Consider the following 23,100-nt stretch of genomic DNA (forward strand, 5'->3'; position numbering starts at 1 on the left):
TGAGTGCGTCCGGGCATGTCCGTTGGAATATTTCCAATGTATAATGCATTAATATTATAAGTGAATAGGCTTTGCATGTATAACTTAAAATCTAGACGTGTCAGGCAAATTCGGAGTTAATATTTGGAATCGGCGGATTCAATTTAGTATAAATCACATGTTTTTCTCTCAATAGCAAAATCATTGTTGCGTTGTCTTGTAACAGAAGGTGTCAGTCAGAGACAATGTACTTATTTGGAACTATCCAAAATGATGGTAAAGTACTGAGTTTTAAGTACCTTTCAAGGTGGAGTAAGCATAGGAGCCAACTTTTCAAAATGGTTAGGGGTGCTGAAATTTATTTATTTATTTTCTTACAGGCAGTGCGTTCTCTCTCCCCCCCCCCCCCCCCCCCCCCCCGCCACCTTAAAATCCTGTCTGCTGCAGTCTTCACCTGGGCAGTGGCAGTGGCAGCGCCACTCATAGGCTGCCTGCAACCTGCACCAGGACTTCTTCCCTGAACAGTCCAACCCCTCAGTCCCCCTGTATTGTGCAAATATAAAGAGATGCAAATTTCAAAAACAGACATATTTCAATCACTATACTATAGGTTAACAAATACGAATAAAACAAAAAATGGAAAATATGATATCATTTTTATTGGACTAAATACATTTTTCAATTAGTTTTCAAAGGCCTAAACCTCTTTCCTCAGGTCAGGACAGTATACTGCTGTTATGGTATGCTGTTCTGACAAATCAGAAAGGAGAGTTTGGTCTCCAAACATTAGTCAAAAATGCATTAAAATTAGTCCAATAAAGGTATCACCTTACTTCAATTTTATGTATTTATTAACACAGCTACCACACTACTTTATCCTAAACTAAAAATAAAATTCATTTTTTCCTACCTTTGTGGTCTGGCTGTTTACTGTTTCTAATTGTGTTGGTCCCAGTCTCTTGTTTCTTCTTTCCTCGATCTTAACTCTCCCCCCTTTCCATCCAGTGTCTACCCCCTTTCTTCCCCCTTTCCATCCAGCATCTGCCCCCTCTCTTCCCTTTTTCCATCCAGCATCTATTTTCTCCATCCATGTGTTTCTCCTCTTTTCCCATTCCCTCATCTCTGTCAGTATGCATCTCCTTCCTCTTTCTTAACTCCCCGCCATCCATATGCATCTCTCCTTCCTCTCTCTCTTCCCTCTCCTCCATCCATGTCCACCATTTTTCCTCTCTCTCCGCCCCACCATCCATGTTCATCTCACTTCCTCTCCTCTCTCCCCTCCATCCATTTACATCTCACTTCCTCTCTTCCTTTCCCTCCCCTCCATCCATCCAGCATTTCTCCTCTCTCCCTTCCATCCATGTGCATCTCCTTCCTCTGTTTTCCCTCCCCTCCATCCATTTCCAGCATTTCTTCTCTCTCCCCTCCATCCATGTGAATCTCCTCCTGTCTTCCCTCCCCTCCATCCATGTTCAGCATTTCTCCTCTCCCCTCCCCTCCATCCATGTACATCTCCTTCCTGTCTTCCCTCTCCTCCATCCCTATCCAGCATTTCTCCTGCCCTCCCCTGCATCCATGTCCAGCAACTATCCTCTCTCCCCTGCCCTCACCTGCATCCATGTCCAGCAACTCTCCTCTCTCCCCTGACCTCCCCTGCATCCATATCCAACAACTCTCCTCTCTCCCCTTCCCTCACCCATCCATGTCCACTGCCCTCCCCTGCATCCATGTCCAGCAACTGTCCTCTCTCCCCTGCCTTCCCTCTATCCATGTCCAGCAACTGTCCTCTCTCCCCTGCCCTCCCCTCCATCCATGTCCAGCAACTCTCCTCTCCCCTGCCCTCCCCTCCATCCATGTCCAGCAACTCTCCTTTCTCCCCTGCATCCATGTCCAGCAACTGTCCTCTCTCCCCTGCCCTCCCCTCCATTCATGTCCAGCAACTCTGCACTCTCCCCTGCCCTCTCCTCCATCCATGTTCAGCAACTCTCCTCTCTCCCCTATCCTCCCCTCCCCTCCATTCATCCATGTCCAGCAACTTTCCTCTCTCCCCTGCATCCATGTCCAGTAATTGTCCTCTCTCCCCTGCCCTCCCCTGCATCCATGTCCAGCAACTCTCCTTTCTCCCCTGCATCCATGTCCAGCAACTGTCCTATCTCCCCTGCCCTCCCCTCCATTCATGTCCAGCAACTCTGCGCTCTCCTCTGCCCTCCCCTCCATCCATGTCCAGCAACTGTCCTCTCTCCCCTGCCCTTCCCTCTATCCATGTCCAGCAACTGTCCTCTCTCCCCTGCCCTCCCATCCATCCATGTCCAGCAACTGTTCTCTCTCCCCTACCCTCCCCTCCATCCATATCCAGCAACTGTTCTCTCTCCCCTGCCCTCCCCTGCATCCATGTCCAGCAACTCTCCTCTCTCCCCTGCCCTCCCCTCCATCCATGTCCAGCAACTCTCCTCACTCCCCTGCCCTCCCCTCCATCCATGTTCAGCAACTCTCCTCTCTCCCCTTCCCTCCCCTCCATCCATTCATGTCCAGCAACTCTCCTCTCTCCCCCGCCCTCTTCCCCCATCCATATCCAGCAATTCTCCTCCTCCCCGCCCTCCCCTCCATGTCTAGCGATTTCTCCTCTCTCCCCTGCCCTCCCCTCCCCTCCATCCATGTCCAGCAACTCTCCTCTCTCCCCTGCATCCATGTCCAGCAACTGTCCTCTCTCCCCTGCCCTCCCCTGCATCCATGTCCAGCAACTCTCCTTTCTCCCCTGCATCCATGTCCAGCAACTGTCCTATCTCCCCTGCCCTCCCCTCCATTCATGTCCAGCAACTCTGCGCTCTCCCCTGCCCTCCCCTCCATCCATGTCCAGCAACTGTCCTCTCTCCCCTGCCCTCCCCTCCATCCATGTCCAGCAACTGTCCTCTCTCCCCTGCCCTCCCCTCCATCCATGTCCAGCAACTGTTCTCTCTCCCCTGCCCTCCCCTCCATCCATGTCCAACAACTGTTCTCTCTCCCCTGCCCTCCCCTGCATCCATGTCCAGCAACTCTCCTCTCTCCCCCGCCCTCCCCTCCATCCATGTCCAGCAACTCTCCTCTCTCCCCTGCCCTCCCCTCCATCCATGTTCAGCAACTCTCCTCTCTCCCCTTCCCTCCCCTCCATCCATTCATGTCCAGCAACTCTCCTCTCTCCCCCGCCCTCTTCCCCCATGCATATCCAGCAATTCTCCTCTCTCCCTGCCCTCCTCTCCATGTCTAGCGATTTCTCCTCTCTCCTCTGCCCTCCACTCCATGTCCAGCGATGCTCCTCTGCCCTCCCCTCTATGTCCAGTGACGCCCCAAACCCCACCTGCCCCCCCCCCCGAGTTCCAGTTCCAACCCCCCCCTGCCCGCCCTCTTCTTCCTCAACAGCCCTCCTTGCCTTCCTGCCGCCCAGCCAGCGCTTAAAACTCATTTTATCTGTCTGAAGTCGTGACTGCAAAAGAAGCAGAGTAGAGCAGGCTCGCCTTCAGCCTTCCCCTTCTCTCTCAGCGTCCCACCCTCATTTCCTGTTTTTACAAGGGTGGGACGTTGAGAGAGAAGGGGAAGGCTGAAGGCGAGCCTGCTCTACTCTGCTTCTTTTGCAGTCACGACTTCAGTCAGGTAAAATGAGTTTTAAGCGCTGGCTGGGCGGCAGGAAAGCAAGGAGGACTGTTGAGGGAGAAGAGGGTGGCGGGTAGGTCGGGCTGGGGACGTTGGAACCGAAACGTCGGATGACTGACGGCCGGGAAAATATTGGGGGTGCTCAAGCACCCACAGCACCCACGGAGTCGGTGCCTAAGGGAGTAAGGATAGAACACACTTTCACCTACTCCTGAATTATTAGGACTCCTAACACGTTAGCCACTATAAAACAAAAGAGGGAAATACAACCTGACCAATGGAAAAGGTTCTCCCACACTCACGAACTTGGGAACTGAAGTCAGTCAGGGAGTTGATAAAGGAAGCAGGCAGCAAAGTTGGGATTGCAGATGCTCTCTTTCTTTCTCCAGATGGTTGATCAGCAGCAGGTGTTCCCAGTTGGTCAGCAGGTAAGCTCTTTCCAGCTGGGCAATAACATGCAAGCAGGTCATACCACATATAAACAAGCCTTCAGTATGTGGCTGGTCGTCATTATATGGCTGGCTCAGGCTAGCTGATAGTAGCTCTTGACAGCCAGCTAGCCTCATGCGTATAGACGAGGTTCTTATACCCTTTCCTCTGGTTTGGTGCCATGCTGACTAGAATAACAAAGTCCGTTGCTTTCTAGTGCTGTGTCTTTGGGGGTCAAAACAACTGATTTCTTCTGACTAAGAAGTCCCCCAATTCTGTAAAAAGGGTTGTTATTAAAAGTTAATTTACGTTGTTCAGGTCTTGATGTGTCAGCAATGTGCCTGAGGTCTTTGAACAAACCTCTGCATAGAAACAGACACTGGCCTAAGTCTGTTACAAGAAAGTCAGGTCCATAGTGCTACATGCAGGGCCTGTTTTGTCCCTACAAGCTGAAGATTTCCCTTTGGGAAAGATGAAAATGCATAAGGAAGAAGAGCTCTACCTTTAATTTAGTTTTAAAAGTTGAAGAGTGATTATTGATTTTTCCTTGTCTTTGTTAGGTCAGGTGTTTGAAGTACTGAAGAAGGAACATAGGTCATTGGGTGCCCTTTGCCATGTCCACCCTTTTTTGCACAAATGTGATATTTTAAAAAGGTAGTACATGTGTTAGTCCTGGCCAGTGGCGTACCTAGGGTAGTTGACACCCGGGGCCGGTCATTTTTTAACACCCCCCCCCCCCCAAATCCAGTACTAGGCATACCAAGAATACAAAACACTCAGGACCTATAGAGCAATTCTACCATACCATAAGCAGTCATTTCTACGAGTCACACAAGGAAAAGGAAAGCATCTTAAACACTACAGTGAGCACTAGAACATCAATTCACCTATTGTAAAATGAAAACAGACAGATTAGTACAGATCGTCGATCCTGCACAGTCAATGCCAACCGAAAGCCATGTCTTTTTCACAAACACAGATACACCCTAATCCACTACAGAATAAGTAATCATAAACTTTCTATTTAGACAAAAATTAAACTGAACCCCCGATGCCAGACTCTGCATACAATGCAACACCACAGAAAACAGAAAATGTCCCCTAGTACTGTGCTAAATATTAAGACAGCAGATGTAAATTTGATAAAACTAACAAATACCAATCACCACTTTACAAATTAACAAATAGAAATAAAACAAATACAGAAAACAAAATAATACCATTTTACTGGACTAATACATTTAACTTCCAGAGGCCAAAATCTCCTTCCTCAGGTCAGTACAGTATAGTGCTGTTACAGTATCTTATCCTGACCTGAGGAAGGGGGTTTTGTTCTCTGAAAGTTAAGTCAAAATGTATTAAAATTAGTCCAATAAAAAGATTACCTTATTTACATGTTCTATTTATAAACAACACAGCTACAATACTATATCCTAAAGCAAAATAATAAAAATATATATTTACAGTTTGTTGTCTCTGGTTTCTGCTTTCCTCATTTTCTTTTCACTGTCTTCCTTCCATCCAGGATCTGTCTTTGCTCTCTCTCTGCCATCCAGTGTCTGCCCTCTCTAATGTCCCTTCCATCCACTGTCTGCCCTCTCTCTCTCTGTCCCTTCCATCCACTGTCTGCCCAGAGCTCCCTTCCATCCACCATTTGCCCCAGTCTGCCCTCTTTCTCTCTCCCCCTTCCACCCACCATCTGACCTTTCTCTCTGCCCCTTCAATCCGTCTGCCCTCCCTCTTCCATCCATCCAGGGTCTGCCCTCCCTCATGCTCCCCACTTCCTTCCAGGGTCTGTTGTCCCCTCTCTCTCTGCCCCCCCTTTTCAGCCCCCAGTTCCACCTGCCCCTAGTTCCAGCCCCAGCCCACATCTCCCACCGGCCTCCCTTTTCAGCCCCACTATCCCACCAGTCCCCAGCCCTTTTCTCCCATCAGTCCTGAGCTTCAGCCCCCAGCCACTTCTCCCTGCCCCCTTTTCAGCCCCTAGTTTCAACCCCAGCCCTTTTCTCTCACCAGTCCTGAGCTTCAGCCCCAGCCAGTTCTCCCTGTCCCCTTTAAAGCCCACAGTTTCAGCCCCTGCCCCGTTTCAGCCCACAGTTCTAGCACTAGCCCCCTTATCTCAAATACCCTCCTTTTCAGCCCCTAGTTCCAGCCCCTTTCATCCACCACATGCTTTGCAACCCCCCTTTTCAGCCCCAGACCCATTCTCCCACCTGCCCCAGGCATGGACCCATTCTCCCTCCTGCCCCCTTGTCGGACCCCAGTTCCAGCTTCAGACCCCTGCACCCCTCTCAGCTCCCCCACCCCTCCCCAGTTCCCTTCTCCCCTCTGCGAACCCCTCTAAGCTCCCCCACCCCTCCCCAGTTCCCTTGTCCCCTCTGCGAACCCCTCTGAGCTCCCCCACCCCTCCCCAGTTCCCTTGTCCCCTCTGCGAACCCCTCTGAGCTCCACCACCCCTCCCCAGTTCCCTTCTCCCTTCTGCGAACCCCTCTTAGCTCCCCCACCCCTCCCCAGTTCCCTTCTCCCTTCTGCGAACCCCTCTGAGTTCCCCCACCCCTCCCCAATTCCCTTCTCCCTTCTGCGAACCCCTCTGAGCTCCCCCACCCCTCCCCAGTTCCCTTCTCCCTTCTGCGAACCCCTCTGAGTTCCCCCCACCCCTCCCCAATTCCTTTCTGCGAACCCCTCTGAGCTCCCCCACCCCTCCCCAGTTCCCTTCAACCCTCTGCGAACCCCTCTGAGCTCCCCCACCCCTCCCCAGTTTCCTTCTGCGAACCCCTCTGAGTTCCCCCCACCCCTCCCCAATTCCCTTCTCCCTTCTGCGAACCCCTCTGAGCTCCCTCACCCCTCCCCAGTTCCCTTCAACCCTCTGCAAACCCCTCTGAGCTCCCCCACCCCTCCCCAGTTCCCTTCTGCGAACCCCTCTGAGTTCCCCCACCCCTCCCCAATTCCCTTCTCCCTTCTGCGAACCCCTCTGAGCTCCCCCTCCCCTCCCCAGTTCCCTTCAACCCTCTGCGAACCCCTCTGAGCTCCCCTCACCCCTCCCCAATTCCCTTCTCCCCTCTGAGCTCCCCCACCTCCTTCTCCCATCTGAGCCCCCCCCCCCCCCCCCCTCTGTGGAGAGCGACAGAGCCCTCTTCTCCTGCCACCATCCTGCGTTTTTTTTTAAATCCATGCAGCGACGCCCAAAATCGGCTTTCGATTATACTGATTTGGGCGCCCACGGGAGAAAGACGCCCATCTCCCGATTTGGGTCGAAATATGGGCGTCTTTCTCTTTCGAAAATAAGGCGGATAGTGTACTGGTCACAATTAGAAAGGTGATTGGAGATTCCTTCTGTTAAAGAGGTTAAGCTATTTTCAGTACAAGATCAAACCCTACTGGAGAGGGCTCCACAAGTCTGGAACACTTTGGAGATTAGAGCACTGTTGTCATATTAATATTCCATGAGAAAATTAAAGTTTTGTTGTTTTGAGTCATTGGTTGAGGTTGTAGGGAATTTTTTGATTTTCATTGAATTAATTAATGATATGAAAAATTGAGTAGGGAGAGGGTGAATTTAATTATGGGGTGGTTTTTTTTTTACTGTTACTCTTTCTTTGTTTTTACTGTTTTATGTAATTGTGTAAACTGCTCAGATCCCTTTTTTGGGTATGTTGTGGTATACATACAGTATTTTTGGAAACCGTTATTCAGATTGTACGTTATTTTTTTTGCACCTTTTATTATGCTGTGACTTGTGTAACTACCATAATAGCGTTAAGCTTATAATATGTGAGAGCTCAGTACAACTCATGTTGCTGAGGCTGGACTACTGGGAGGCAACATGAGAATTCCAACATCATTGCACCATCAGCCCTCCCTACCACCTCATTTAAAGCTAATTGTCTGATGTTATAAACCAGCACAGTTCTATGTTCAATGAGCATGTAGATAATTGTAAAACTGGCACTTAGCTTTGGGCTGGATATTAGAATCGTTAGGTGTGCTCTCAGTAGAGCCTCAGCTGACAGTCCGTGCTCGTGTGGAAAGTTAAGTGTCAAATCTTTTCTGGATCAACAGTTCATTTGATAAATCCTTGGTGTTCTAACATCTCTTATGTTCTCAACATGTTGTGGTATGTTAAAATTTATATTAATTTTTCCCCAGTAATGTGCCCATAGTGGTGAACATCCCATTCACAAATTGTAGAAGAGCTTTAGCCTTTTGGAGCAAACCAAGCCTTTAGAAAATCTACCCAGCTTTTTTATTTTGACCCCAAGAACCTGGGACTGCTGGGGTGAAGCATACATGTACATGCTAACAGTTTCACACCAATTATGCACAGATGTCATTAGAATAATGGTATATACTAACATATGTGCACACATCCACACATATATGCCAAAATTCCACCTAAGTGCTATTATGTAAAATACACACATTCCTTACATAGTGTATATTTTACAGGTAGGCATACATATGGACAGACTCATGTTTACACATGTAACTTATAGAATACAATAAATTACGTATGTATCTCTGGAACTTATGCGCACAGACTTAATTCAGCTTTATGGCTTGCCTAAGTTACAGGCATATTTTTGCTGTTACATTAAAATCTTATAAAAGAAAATAGGTACCTACGTTCCTTTATGGAATAGACTCCTACTATTTATTTATTTATTTATTTATTGCATTTGTATCCCACGTTTTCCCACCTCTTTGCAGGCTCAATGTGGCTTACAATACAACATGGATAGTGAAAATAAGAAGAGGATATACATTTGGTTTTACAGAAGGATTTTGGGTTACATGAACATGAATATAAGATAGTGGTATTGCAGAAGACATTTAGGAATACAAGATAGTGGTATAGCAGAAGACATTATAAGACATTAGACGCGTTACGACGTTTCTGGGTATATTTGGAGGTTGTTACATGTTTTGATCTTTGTGGTATGCCTTTTCAAAGAGATGTCTTTAATAATTTACGGAAGTTGGCCAGTTCATTGGTCGCTTTCAAATTGCGTGGTAGCGTGTTCCAGAGTTGCGTGCTCATATAGGAGAAGGTAGAGGCATGCATTAATTTGTATTTCAGACCTTTGCAGTTGGGAAAATGAAGATTAAGGAATGTTCAAGAAGATTTTTTTGCATTCCTGGGTGGCAGGTCTATTAGGTCTGACATGTAGGCTGGGGCAGTGTCACGTCTGTGGCCGTGACCACCCTCAGCCTTACCTTCTTTCTGGGGGTCAGCAGCTCTGCAGGCATCTGTCTGTTCTTGTGTTTGTCTTGTCTCGTGTCTGTTGTGACAAGGCTACATCCCCGATGTATAGAGTGAAGCAGCAGAACCATGAACTACATATCCCAGAATGCATTTCCAGTCCTAGCAGTGAGATCCCAGGGGATAGGCAAGCTGGCCATATACCGTCTCTGACCACAAGAGGGAGGGTGAATGAAGGAGCCAGTTCCCGGGACCAGCAATCTGTATATTATGCGGCCCACCTGTAATAGGGAGGGGTGGGCTGAGAAGCAGGAGGAGGATTGGTTGGAAGAGGGAATTAATCAGCCTGAGCAGGGGAAGAAAGCAGAACGGAATGGGAGCTTGAGAGCTGAGGAAGGCAGCCCCTGAATGTTTGGAACCTACATGGTTTTGGGAATTTGTTTTGGTTTAAACCCTGCTTAAGTAGAGAAGCCTGGTTTTCTTTTGGGGAAACCCTGAGTGGTGGGGGAATTACTAACCTGTTTTGAAACCTGATTATTGGGAGAACCTCTGAAGTTGGAAAGCTTGTTTATGAAGGAGGGCTGCCTGGTGGGACGAGGGGTTCAGTTCAGGAGGAGAGGAGCAGTGCAGGCTGAAAATCCTTGGGCAAGACAGGTCCCTAAAGAACTGAAGCAGGCTGAAATACCTTGGGTGGAAGGAAGTCCCAAAAGTATTGAACCTCCTGAAAGTAAAGGCTGCTTGGTGATTAACTGTCTTGAGGGAAAATCCTGCTTGTGGGACAAGTACTATTTGTTTGTTACTGGCTGGGACAAAAAAGCAGGGATTTCCAAAGGGCTCTTGCATTCCCCTCCGGGAAGGGGGCAAAGTCTTTGTGTAATTGGTTGATGTACTAAGCAAGGCAGAACAGCCCTGCCTGAGAAGCAAGTCTCTACTATGGAGTGAAGTTTTGTTTATGAATCTGGAAAATAAAGGAATGTTTTTGAAGCATTTCCTAATGGCAGTTTTGTGAAGTTCTGGCTATTCATGGGAGGCAGCTTCCTCCCCCATACTGGAGCAGCGGGCCCGTTTACACTGTGCTGATTGCTTTACTAGACCTCACCTGTGTGGGCTATGCCTCTCTAGGGAGCCAGCATCTAAGATGGCTGCCACCGGCTCTGTGCCAGCTTCCAAGATGGCTCCTGCTTGTCTTTCCTGTGGGCTCACTTCCTATGTCTGTCAAGCCTCTCTTTGGGGTCAGTGTACTTCCTGCTTCTGTCCTACTGCTGGTGACTCATCAATGAGAGCCTTCATAAGGAAGTGCTGTGCTTGCAGTCAGGGCCTTTGCATAAGTGTTATGCTCTTAGGCCAGGTCAGGTTAGTAAGTGTCTGCTGCACTACTGCTTAGCCTCTCTCTGGGTTCCAGCCCAGCCTCTTTCTGTGTCTGTGTCTCTGTTGTCCTTCCGTGGGGGGGGGGGTCTTCCCTGCCACTGTCTGTCTGTGGACTGCGGTCCTTCCTGGCTTACCCTGAGTTGGGGTGAAGCCTCTGTCTGTGGACTGCGGGTCCTTCCTGGCTTACCCTGTGTTGGGGTGAAGCCTCTGTTCCTGGCTTACCCTGGGTTGGGGTGAAGCCTTTGTCCGGATTTTTTCTCTGTCTGTATGCAAAGCCTCAGCCTTTGTGGGTTCCCCAGTCAGTGTGTGGAATGGCTGTGGCTAGAGACCCTTGGCCTGTTATTCCTGGTTTGCTCTCTTTACCCTGAACCCTGCCTTGCCTAGCCTGTGTGCCTACCCTGCTTGTATATCCTGAGGGTATATCCTGAATCCTGTATCTGTCTGGCTAGTGTGTTTTTCCTGGGTGATTATTCCTGTATCCTGTCTCCACCTAGCTAGAGAGTTTACCCTGTGGGTATTCTCGGATCCCCGTTCTGCCTAGTGTGTTGCTGCCCTAGTCCTTGCTCCTGCTAGCTTCTGTACACCTTGTGTTCCTTGGTCTGTCTTCTGGGCCTTGCTAGTGGCTGTGCAGCAGCACACTGTCTGAGTCTAGTTCCGTGCCCTGTCGCCCTCATGTATCCCAGACCCAGGGTGGGTCCTCTAGATCTTCAGTTCCTGCCTTATCCTGCAAGTCCTGCCGGCCGCCTGCACTTCGGAGCTCAACTCCGGAGGAACGGTGGCTAGGTGCAGGTGAAGCTGTTCCTGTCTCATCTGTTCTAGTTGCCTGCCTTGTACTACTCCAGTCCAGAGTTCCAGTACTGCTCTTCTGTGTTTCCAGTCCCGAGGTGGTCTTGCCTGCTGCTGCCGCTCCTCGGCAGTGGCCCAAGGGCTCACGAACTCCAGTCCTGCCTCGAGGACCTGACAGAATGCCAAGGCCCTCGAGAACGCAACAGGCAGCTCCATGGATAATTTTATGAACTAGGGTACATACTTTGAACGTGATTCGTTCTTTGAGTGGGAGCCAGTGTAGTTTCTCTAGTAGGGGTATCGCACTTTCGTATTTTGGTTTTCCGAATTTTAGTCTGGCTGCCGTGTTCTGGGCTGTTTGGAGTTTTTTGAGTATTTGTTCTTTACAGCCGGCGTTGAGTTAGTTGCAGTAGTCCAGATGACTGAGTACCAGTGATTGTACCAAATTTCGGAAGACGGTCCTTGGAAAAAATGGTCTTACTCTTTTTAATTTCCACATTGAGTGAAACATCTTTTTGGTTATGTTTCTCGTATGATTCTCAAGTGTTAGGTGCCGATCAATGGTGACTCCTAGAATTTTTAGGGAGTCCGAGATTGGTAGATTTAGTTTTGGTGTGCTGATGGTGGTAAATTTGTCCATGTTGTGTTGCGAGGTGAGTACTAGGCATTGGGGTTTTTCTGCATTAAGTTTCAACTGAAATGCATCTGCCCAGGAATGCATGATATGTAGACTTTGGTTGATTTCGTTGGAGATTTCACTTAGGTCTTGTTTGAATGGTATGAAGATTGTTACATCATCAGCGTATATGTATGGGTTGAGGTTTTGGTTCGATAGTAGTTTGGCCAAGGGTGTCATCATTAGGTTGAATATGGTCAGTGAGAGGGGGGATCCCTGTGGAACTCCGCATTCAGGTATCCATGTGGCTGATGTAGTTGAATTTGCTGTCACTTGATATGAGCGTGTAGTTAGGAACCCCTTGAACCAATTGAGAACTCTGCCTCCGATGCCGAAGTATTCGAGGATGTGTAATAATATTCCATGATCAACCATGTCAAAGGCGCTTGACATGTCGAATTGTAGAAGTAGTATGTTTTTGCCGGTTGCTATCATTTGTTTGAATTTGGTCATAAGCTTAACTAGTACGGTTTCAGTACTGTGATTAGAGCGAAATCCTGACTGGGAGTCGTGTAGTAGGCACCCAGTTATAGAATTGCCTCTACTTTGTCCAACTGGCTAGCAAATTGCATCTCCTTCTCTTACATTCAGACCGGCTTGACCCTAGAGGAGCATGTCAAACCTCATAATGTATAAGGAGAACTGGCCATGGCTTAGGTGGCCACAAGGCACAAGTCCCCTAGAAGTAAGCAGTACATACCACAGCAGATCCAAAAGCAGTTTATTCTTCAATAAACTCACAATACACAGGTTAAATATATACAAAGCTATAGTACAATGGGCAAGATACCTCACTTATCCCTTTGTGGGAGTCTATGGGTAGGCGTAGAACATGAAGCATAATCTGTAGGCAGGAGCACTGTTGAGGAATCCAAGGATACACAAGACACAGCCAGCTGGAATGGAAATACAAACCCAGAAAAGTGGAGCATGAACACAGGAAACCAGGAATCACAGCTAGCTGGAATATCAGGAAAGCTATAGGAATCAACACAGAAATCACATGAATCGCAGGAACCGATATCAAAAGAATCACAGTTAATGAACCATAGCTGTTTCAATCCAGAAGCAGTACATATAAATCCCTGCTTTGTAGGTGGGCCCAGCATGGGCCAATCAGGCAAAACACAGGGAGACAGACAGGACTAACAATAGGAGGGCACACCCATCTTACAAGGAAACACAAGGGATGGGGACATAGCTTCTTCTCCAGGCAGGGAAGTTCATTTGCAGCACTGTTAATGCAGACTGCCTGCTGGCCCTGGTGTCTTTGCTTTTTATCGAAACTTACAGAGAAAGTGGTATATACGCAGCTTCATTCTTATATTGAGGATGAATATAGCATGTTCACCAAGCAGGTTTTCGTCAATATCATAGTACAGAGATAGTCATTGCATTCTTCATTCTGTACTGGATAGAGATGATATTGCTTTAGTTGTCCGTTTGGACCTTTCTGCTGCTTTTAGTTTAGTAAACCATTCACTTTTGCTTGCCCACTTATCTGATACTGGTCTATAGGGAAGTCCTTAAATGGTTTTCCTCATTCAAAATCACCTTTTATCTGTTCATTCTACAATTGCTCCCTGTGCTTCTTACGCTCTTACTTGTGGGGTACCTTAGGGCTCTATTCTTTCATCTCTGCTTTTTAACCTTTTCTTAAGGCCTCTTTCTACTCATCCAAACTTTTTACGTCAGAGCTTTTCTTTATGCAGATGATATTCTACTCATTTTTCCAACCTCACTACTTAATATAGATTTACACTCTCTCCAAGAATACCTTAGTTATCTTGCATTTTTATGTTTATTGGATACTTGATAACTTATAACTTTAGTTCCAATATTTTTTATTTGATTTTATCAATGAAACAAAACACAAATGGCTAAAATGTTAGCCAGTATACAACTATGAGCAATAAACTGAGCACCAAACAATATACACATCTGATACAAGATACAAATATCAATTTTTATGATTTCAGATTAGTAACGATGGGTAGGTAGTTATATTGTGAAAACAGACAGTTAAGAGTACATATCTACACAAGAGTACTTGATTGTAACGAAGCACTTTAATTACAGTTTGTCTCGGGTATTTATCCCGTGGATTCCGAAATGATGGGACTCTTTTGTGTTCTTTCAATTTCAAAGTCCTTGTAGAAATGAAGATTTAATATTTCTGGTATGAATTTTTCCAGAAATGATATCATGTTCGGTCCTTCTGTTGTCTCAGGTAAACCCAGTAGTCTGACATTATTCCTTTGAGCACGATTATTGCCATCCTCTAATTCTCTTTCCAGTATTGAGATCTTTTTGCATTGTCGCTGGAGTAGTTTAATATCGTCATCAGTGACTGTGGCTTTATTTTCAAGAATTTCAATTCTGTTGTTGAACCTTAGTAATTCCAATTTAATGGTAGAAATATCTTCTTTGATTTCAGTTACATCACCTTTTGTTTCACACATAAGTTCTTTAAGACACTGGATTTCTTCCAGTATGGCTGCAGAATTATCTTCTGAGCCTAAGCCTGTTTGCTTCTGTGGAGATGCAGGTTCTGTTCTGTTTCTTTTCCCCGATTTGTTTGAAGTCATGCTGTTCAGTTTTCTATCATCAACAGGTTGGTATTTATAGTAAATGATAATATCAACTATAATCTTATATAATAAAACTCACCCTCAACATTCTGAGGACACTGATGTCACTTCCGTCATCAAAACGGGTTTGAAGGGTTCGTGGTGGTGAAGCCACCGAAATCGCCATCTCGGGGGCCCCGCCCTCGCGTCAAACGTGATGATGTCGAGGGCGGAGCAATGGCGTCACACACCGAGGGCGAAGCAATGGTGTACAGTGCGTTCAGGAGGTGCGGAGCAATGGCGTAGAACGACAAAGGTATCGGTAGGGAGGGAGAAGGGGGGGTGTTGGGAAGGAAAACCTTGCTAGCGCCCTTTTCATTTGCTTCAGAAACGGGCCTCTTTTACTAGTATCTTAATATTTCAAAGTTATATTGACTTTGATGGGATTTCATCTAAAACACAACCTTCTCACATGGTACTCAACAGCGCTCCCCGGATACTTGATAACTTGCCAAAATTCCAGAAGATGGGTCTAGGCAGTTTACAAGTCAAAAAACAATAATAAAATCAGAAAGGAACTCCATAATCAAAATAGGCCAGAGTAGGCAATCACACAGCAAACTGTCACGTCTGTGCTCACCTCACCCTCTGGTGTCCAGAACCGGTGGCTGCTGTGGACCGTCACCCGTTCCAGATTTCAGCCCAGTCTGGTCCGGATCTTCTGGGCTGCCAGACTTGCTTGCTTGGATTGAACCTACACAGCACCCGTAGTTTCCTGGTGATGGTTGCAGCTGAGCTCCAGGTACTGCTGGGCTTATTAGCCATTCTGAAACCTTGCTGCTTTGCCTTTGCATTGCGTTTAAGGCCCTGGTATGTTGGTGCTTGTTGCACTTCTGCTACTCCAGTGTTTGCCTGAGATTCTTGCCTGTTTCTAGTTAGTCTGTGTCTAGTTTAGGTTTTGCTTGCTTTCCTTGCCTGGTTTCTTGTTTGTAATTCTGTGTTTAGTTTCTGTTTGTCTGTGTTCTGGCTGTGGGGCTGCTTGCAGCTCTTAGTTCTGTGTCTTGTTAGTCAGTGTTTGTTCCCTGTTTAGTGGCTGTTCTGCAGCTTTCTGTTCTGTCCTTTAGCTTTCCCTGCCCAGTCTCCTGCCTTGCTGCCCATGTTCCTCCCTTTCCCCTCTGACCCTCAGTCCCTGTGCTGCCATGCTGTTATCCAGTCCTGCCCTGTCCATGAAGTCCTGCCGGCCACCTGAAGCCCAGAGCTCAACTCTTGGTGAAAAGTGGCCAAGTGCAGGTGAAGCCTAACTGTTTGCCCGAGATTTGCCCTGTCTCTAGTGTGGGGTGGTTTTGCCTGCCACTGCCGCTCCTCGGCAGTGGTCCAAGGGCTCACAACCTAGTTTCCAGCCTTGAGAATGTGACACAAACAACCCCAAAGTTACACTAAAACAAATAAAATATCAGGATTAACAAAAAGAATAACAATTTATTCTTATCCCATATGTAGAGTGAAAAGCAGGTCAGCTGGGTTCTGGTAATTTGGAGCCAAATGCCAGCTTGAAAAAAATGAGCGTTGAGAAGCGATTTAAATTTAACAAAAGACAACTCCATTCGGAGATGAGGGGGCAAATTGTTCCATAGAAAGGGTGCCAAGAAAAAATAAGCTGAACAACGAGTAGATTCATATTGCGCATTTTTAGGTGAAGGAAGGACCAATCTATTAGAGTTGAGACAGCGGAGAGGCCGAGGAGTATAAGAAATTGTAACAGTCAAAAGATAGAGTGGGCAACCCTGGTGAAGCACCCTGTGAGCCAAACAGAGAACCTTAAACCAACATCTAAATTGAACTGGTAGCCAGTGTAATGGAATAAAAAGAGGAGTAATGTGATCAAAATGTTTTGTATTTTACAAAAAATGAACAGCCAATCTATGGATGTTAAGCACCATCCATAGATTGGTATTGATGCCTGAAAAGATTATGACCTGTTAGATTGAAAAATCAAACAGAGAGGAAACAGAAGAAGATCTGAAAGATACTTTATTCTTTTGAAAAAAGCTCACTGCATATCCCACAGCCATGTGGTCACCTCAGCTGCTATCCACCTTGATACTGTTAGCACCTGTTATACACGAGTCCTGATGCATGTTATTTGGCCAAAACACAGTCAGTGTCGAGTGGAGTGAAAGTTTACAACAGATGAAATCAAGTTCCATAGATGCACAGATGGCTGTGCTGGAAAGCACTGTAAACTTAAAGGTAATTCACTGCGTGGGGCTCTTTGGATGATGTCATCTATCAGTGAGGACTTCTATTCTGCTGACCTTGGAGAACATCTGTTACAGGTAAGCCACATTGCTTTATTGTGAAATACAACATGTATAAATGTGTCTTTTTGCTCTTTTCATACCAAAATAGTAATTATTACCTTGCTGAGACATGGTCCAAATATTATACATTATGGTTACCGTGTGAAGGTGCTGAGCAGGACTGAGAACCTTTTGCTCTGTTTAGTTATTATCAGCCCCATAGACCTCTACTGTAGTAAACAGCAGTTGTAATTCTGTTTATTCTGTTTAGGTCATTAGAATAGCAACTTTCTTGCAACATATTTTTGTTGAAACGATACAATTATATTGCTATTGTCTTCTGTTAAAAAGGTTGACTATGATCTAAGTAGTGCCACATTTCCATTAAGACCCCATAATTGTCTGAATTCTAAACATTTTTACTTTAAACTAACTTGCAAGCTTTTAAGTGTTTTATTCTGCTGATTTATTCTTGTTTTTGTAAACCTTTCCAGTTGCTAAGTTCATGATTGTTAATGATGAACTATACTATTTACATTTCATAATGGATTTTGTTAGGCTTTTCATGGCACAGAACTTTCTTTATAAAGAGCTTTTTTCAGTCACTTGTGGCTGCCTAACAACCTTTACAGAACTGGCAAACCATAATACATTTATAGTTTTAAATTGCTCCTAAATTCTTTTAAAATGTAAAAATTACCATATATTGAAATAATCCTTATATTGAATAAGTTGCTTTGATACCATGAAAGTATATGTTGTGATTCTGAGTTGAAATTGCTTTTTTTCCCAAAAAGGCATGCTAGCATTTTTAGCACGCGATAAAAACAAGCATACACTAAACATTAGAGATGCTTATAGTGTTTGGCACGCACTAAAAACACTAGCGCAGCTTTGTTAAAGGATCCCAGAATGTCTCTATTGATTAGAATAGAGGGAGAAGAGAAAGAATTGTCTTCATGTTGCCTCAAAATTAATAGCTAGACAATTTTTAGAGTAATATTTGAGGGTAAATAGTGATTTGCCTACATTTTTAACAAGTGACCTGCCTCAGTTGTTCCTCACCACCTGTTATTTTAGCTGCTTTTATGGAAGGTATTTCCAAAGATGTGTTGTAGGCAAAATCTAAAAGTAATGCATATGAATTGTATTTTCAGGTTTTTGTTTGCTATTTTCCTTGCAAAATCTATCCAAAGAAAAAGTAGGTTAAAAAATTCCTTGTTTGCTACCCATAGCAAGTTTCAAAGGGAAAGCATACATACTTTTTCTTTCTGATGTCTTGCATGGATAATTGATCTCCATAATTGGCATCATTGTGAGCAATCATATGATCCAGTGGAAAAAATGTTAATTTTCAATTAAATGATTTATAGGATACCTACGCCCTTTTTCATAAAATGGATTCTAACAGTGATGGTTTCGTCACCATGTATGATTTGAAACATCTTATGGAAAGTTTCAAGTTCATCTTCACCCAAAGAGAGTATCTGCGCATGCTGGAAATGTTGGGTTTGCAAATGAATTCTACCTTAAGCTATATGGAATTTGTTGACTTACTTCATATGGAAGAACCAAAAGAAGCACGGCCTTGGTTGAATTCATCCTACAGGTAGGTACTTCATGCATCCTATAGAAAGTAGGCTTGATTTTCTGAAGTAGGCTGTGAAAACTATAAGGCTGTTTCTCCAAGGACAAACAGGCCATTGTATTCTCACAGATGGATGATAACATTTGACAGAGCCTGGTGCAGAAGCTGACTAGCTACATCTAGAACTTTCTAGCAGTACTGCATAGAGCATGTGCAGGTGCCTTTCCACTGATGTGTGAACGCCATCACCTCAGTCTCTTTTCCATGGAGCTGAGAGGATCTGACTTTTCTTCATGGCGTGACTGTGATTTTTTCATGCGCCTTTCCAGCGGTTATTTTCCACGTTTTCTTCTTTTTTTTTTCTTTACTTTTTCTTAGTTATTTCTCCATTCCCTGTTTCCTTTTATTTTCTCAGTCTTCCACAGCATTTCTAAGTTTTCTTAATTCTCCATGTTCAGTTAAGCCTGCAATTTGGCTGGAGCCCTGACCTTAATTTGGCTGCTGCCCCACTTTTTCAGTGCCAAGATTAAGGAGTTCCAAATTAAATTCCTTAATCTTGGCACCAATTCTTTTTCCGATGCCCTAGAAGGCACCCAGTGGCTTCAAAAGGTGTGCCCAGTATATTGGAGTGATTTCCATGATGGACCCGCACTTATGGTCTATCAGGTGCCTCGGGCTTGACCGTGACCCTAATTCTTGATTTCTCTTATTAAAAATTCAGATGTGAACACAGAGGACTTGGCAGGCTCAGCAAAAGAGACGTGTTGGCTTCTTGAAGTCCAGTGCATCAACATTGAAGGAAGCATTGACCTCAGTGGCTGCACAGACTTCAACATCCACTAGAAATACACTGGCATCGAGAAGATCTCCACCTCTCTTAACATTGAGCACTGATAGTAGGCCCCAGGTCCGGTCAGCATCAGACCTGATACTGAGGCCAAGCTCGGGTTTGGTGTCGTCCTCATCGGCATCGAAGGTCTGCGATGCAGTGCCTCGGGGAAGCACAAGAAGCACAAGCATTGATCTTCCTCAATGCATGGTGCCAAGAACACCGGGGCATCGGATGTACCGATAACAAAGAACTGGTGGCACTGAGAGGAGCACTTCCCCTCTGTGGGAGAGATGTTGGTGCACCAGTCTCCATGCAGTCAGGTCCCAGCTTCTGGTTCGACACAGACACCTGCTTCGACTGCCACTCTACTGGTGCTCCCGCCTTTGCTGATGCCCCCCTTTGATGAGCGGTCCTGGACTTTGCTCAACGAGATCTGGTACATATACTACAGATGTACACCGCTCTGGCATCAAGGGTCTTATGTCACAGGCAGATCAACCTCTTTCTGAGGAGCTACTAATACCTTGGTGGAGATCCTCGATGTCGGTGCTTCAGCAGGTGTCAACGTCAACATGGAAGCACTCAGAACTCCCTTCAACATTGGGAGCAGAAGGTTCCCCAGGGTCAGAAAGCAGGACTGAGCCTCGGGGCCCATCGATGAATGAACATAGCTCCACCAGGCCAAGTCAGGCACAGACTGCAGCAGCTGACTATGACAATGCTGAGGAGTCTGATTGTGACCACTCTTGGGATTCAGAGGAGGATTCACATTATTTCTTAGAGGAGAAATTGCATAGACTACCCTCTGGTCCCTCTCCAGACAAAAACTTTCACCTGAGGGACTCTCTTTCATAGGTTTTGTGAGGGAAATTACATCTGCCATCCCATTTAAGTTGGAGATGGAGGAATAGCCCATGGCAGAGATGTTCTGGGCTACAAGTCACCTTCTAAGGAAGGAGTCACTGTGCCATTGCACCCTATCCTCCGCACCATTGGTCAAATCCACTCAAATGGGCTAAGAGTTCCAGGTCTCATGCCTTGGTGCCCCCTGGTAGAGAGGCTCAGACCTTAGACTCATATGGGAGAAAGACATTTCGGGCCTCGATGCTCGTTGCCCACATCAGTCCTGCTAGCTCCACATGAGCCTATACTTGAAGTCTTTGGTGAACAGTACACTAAAACTTGTAGATACTTTCCCTCAGGAGCAGGCCAAAGAACTTTTGCCAGTTGGCCAATAAGCAGATGGAGTGCAGAACATACCTGACCAGGAGTGCTTATGATACTCCTGAGTGTGAGAGTGTGCAGACTTTCATGGCTGCATGTTTCTGACCCAGAACCAGCGGTTCTGCAGAGATTAGCAGATATGCTGTGCCAAGGGAACAATCTGTTTGGGGATAAGATGAAAGAGGTTGATAATTGTATTAAGAAGCACACTGACATCATCCACACTTTATCTTGGCACCCTCCATCTGCTACATCTTCCACTAGAAGATGTTTGAGTGGGCCTAAGCAGCGGACCTATCGCTCTCAAAGGTTTAGTCTTCTGCCTCCTTATCACTCTCTTTGACTGGCTCCAGAAGAGCATAGCTGCACTCCAAGTAACTGTACCGTATGACTTTCCGATAGGGGGAAGGCTGAATTTTTATCATCACAGGTGACCCTGTGTAACCTCTGACCAGTGTATTCGTCAAATAGTCCATCTCAATTACACCCTGAGTTGGCATCTGTGAGGAAATGAATGGTATAGCAGCAGGTGTCCCTAAGAACACTCCCTCACTGAAGGTGCAGGCTGACCACCTTGCAGCAGGTGACACTAAGAGGATGCAGTTCAGCTGCTTGAAAGCATGTGGATCTAAACTGCCAAAGCAGATCCTGAGTCAGAAGGGTGAGGCTCAGAGGGAAGGAAGGTTAAATGCTCTGGAGCTCAGTGGATCAAGGAGGTCCTGAAGCAAGAGACTGTCCATGGTCAGACCCCGAGGCAAGAGGTCTCTGGAAGGGAAGATACTGAGGGTATGGACCCTCCAGCATGTTTTATTGGCTGTAGTACCTGTGGAAGGTCTGGGGAAGTGGAGTGGCCTTCAGTGGACATTGCTATCCTGAGGTTGTGTGAAGAAGAGGTTCCAGTAAGGTACAAGAAATTTCTTGTAACCTAAGGGGCCATTTTATGAAAGGGTTGCCATGGAACTAATTCCAGCCCAACGTGGCTGCCAATGGTAGTTCTGGCTCAAGTGCGCGCCATTTCTGGTGCACTGGAAAATATTTTTGAAATTTTTACCGCATGGCCATTTGTTTTTGAGGGGGGGTTTATCCGCTGCTGTAAAAGGGGCCCTGGCATGCGGGAAAAACAGCCCCACCACTACCACAGGATCCTTTTTGCCTAAGCTTGGTAAAAGGACTCCTAAATTAATAGACTCTGAGAAGTGACTGTTTAACCTGTGTGAGAGCTGTGTCTGGGACAGGCTGCAGGGGCCCTGATGCATGAGGGAAAACAGAGTGTGGTGAAGTGTGAAACCTATTGGAGACAGAGTACAAGGATTGAATTTTAGAGATTTTGTTGAGTGCAGATCCTGAGAAAGAACTAGCCTGTTTCTTTTTCCTTTTGTACAGAAATAAAGTTTTCCTTTTGACCTTTCCAATGCCCACTGTCCGTATTCTATTAGGAGTTCAAGCTTTCCCCTCGCTCACAGAATTGCAGCATCACAGACCACAAAATTGCCTACCAAGAACATCTTACATCAGCTCTTAGCACATGCAGGTATTTGTAGAGGAAATCTTTGCCCTTCTGTAGATAGTGCAGTTGAAGCTGTGCCACCTAAGGAAGAAGGGAAGGGATTCTATTCTAGATACTTCTTTGTGCCCAAGAAAACAGGAAGATTCCATCCCATCCTAGATCTAAGGGCCCTGAGCAAATTCCTGGTCAAAGAAAAGTTCAGGATGATTTCCCTGTGCACCCTTATACCCATGATTCACATGGAGGGGCATAATCGAGCGCGAACGCCCATTTCCATGGGCATCTATCTCCGAGAACGGGTACGTGAAGGGGCAGGGCAAACCGTATTTTGGAAAAAAATGGGCGTCCATCTTTTTTCCGATAATACGGTTTGTGCCAGCCAAATGCATTGGATTTGTGCAGATTTGAGCTGGGCGGTATCGTTTTTCAACGATAATGGAAACTGAAGGCGCCCAGCTCAGAAACGAACAAATCCAAGGCATTGGGTCGTGGGAGGGGCCAGGATTCGTAGTGCACTGGTCCCCCTCACATGGCAGGACACCAACCGGGCACCCTAGGGGTCACTTGTAACAATTAAAAAACTAAAGTTAACTACCTCTGAAGTCCATAGCTCCCTTCCCTTTGGTGCTGAGCCCCCCAAATCCCCCCCAAAACCCACTCCCCACAACTTTACACCATTACCATAGCACTTATGGCTGAAGGGGGGCACTTAGATGTGGGTACAGTGGGTTTTGAGGGCAGTTTGGAGGGCTCCCATTTACCACCACAAGTGTAACAGGTAGGGGGGGATGGGCCTGGGTCCACCTGCCTGAAGTCCACTGCACCCACTAACAACTGCTCCAGGGACCTGCATACTGCTGTCATGGAGCTGGGTATGATATTTGAGGCTGGCATACAGGCTGGAAAAAATAAAGGTTTTAAAGTTCTTTTTTTTAGGTGGGAGCGGGTTAGTGACCACTGGGGGAGTCAGGGGTGGTCATCCCCAATTCCCTCCGGTGGCCATCTGGTCATTTA

General features: G+C 46.2%; 1 protein-coding gene across 1 annotated transcript in view; it reads left to right on the forward strand.

The window, feature by feature from the left end:
- Positions 1-23,100, forward strand: part of EFCAB6 (EF-hand calcium binding domain 6) — a 1,149,121-nt gene that overhangs the window by 682,906 nt on the left and 443,115 nt on the right. Inside the window, exon 19 of the mRNA XM_030215418.1 lies at positions 18,309-18,544. Within this exon, the coding sequence (XP_030071278.1) occupies positions 18,309-18,544 (236 nt within the window). The remainder of the gene's footprint in view (positions 1-18,308; positions 18,545-23,100) is intronic.

Source organism: Microcaecilia unicolor, chromosome 9 (assembly GCF_901765095.1).
Source record: "Microcaecilia unicolor chromosome 9, aMicUni1.1, whole genome shotgun sequence".
Taxonomy (NCBI): Eukaryota; Metazoa; Chordata; class Amphibia; order Gymnophiona; family Siphonopidae; genus Microcaecilia; species Microcaecilia unicolor.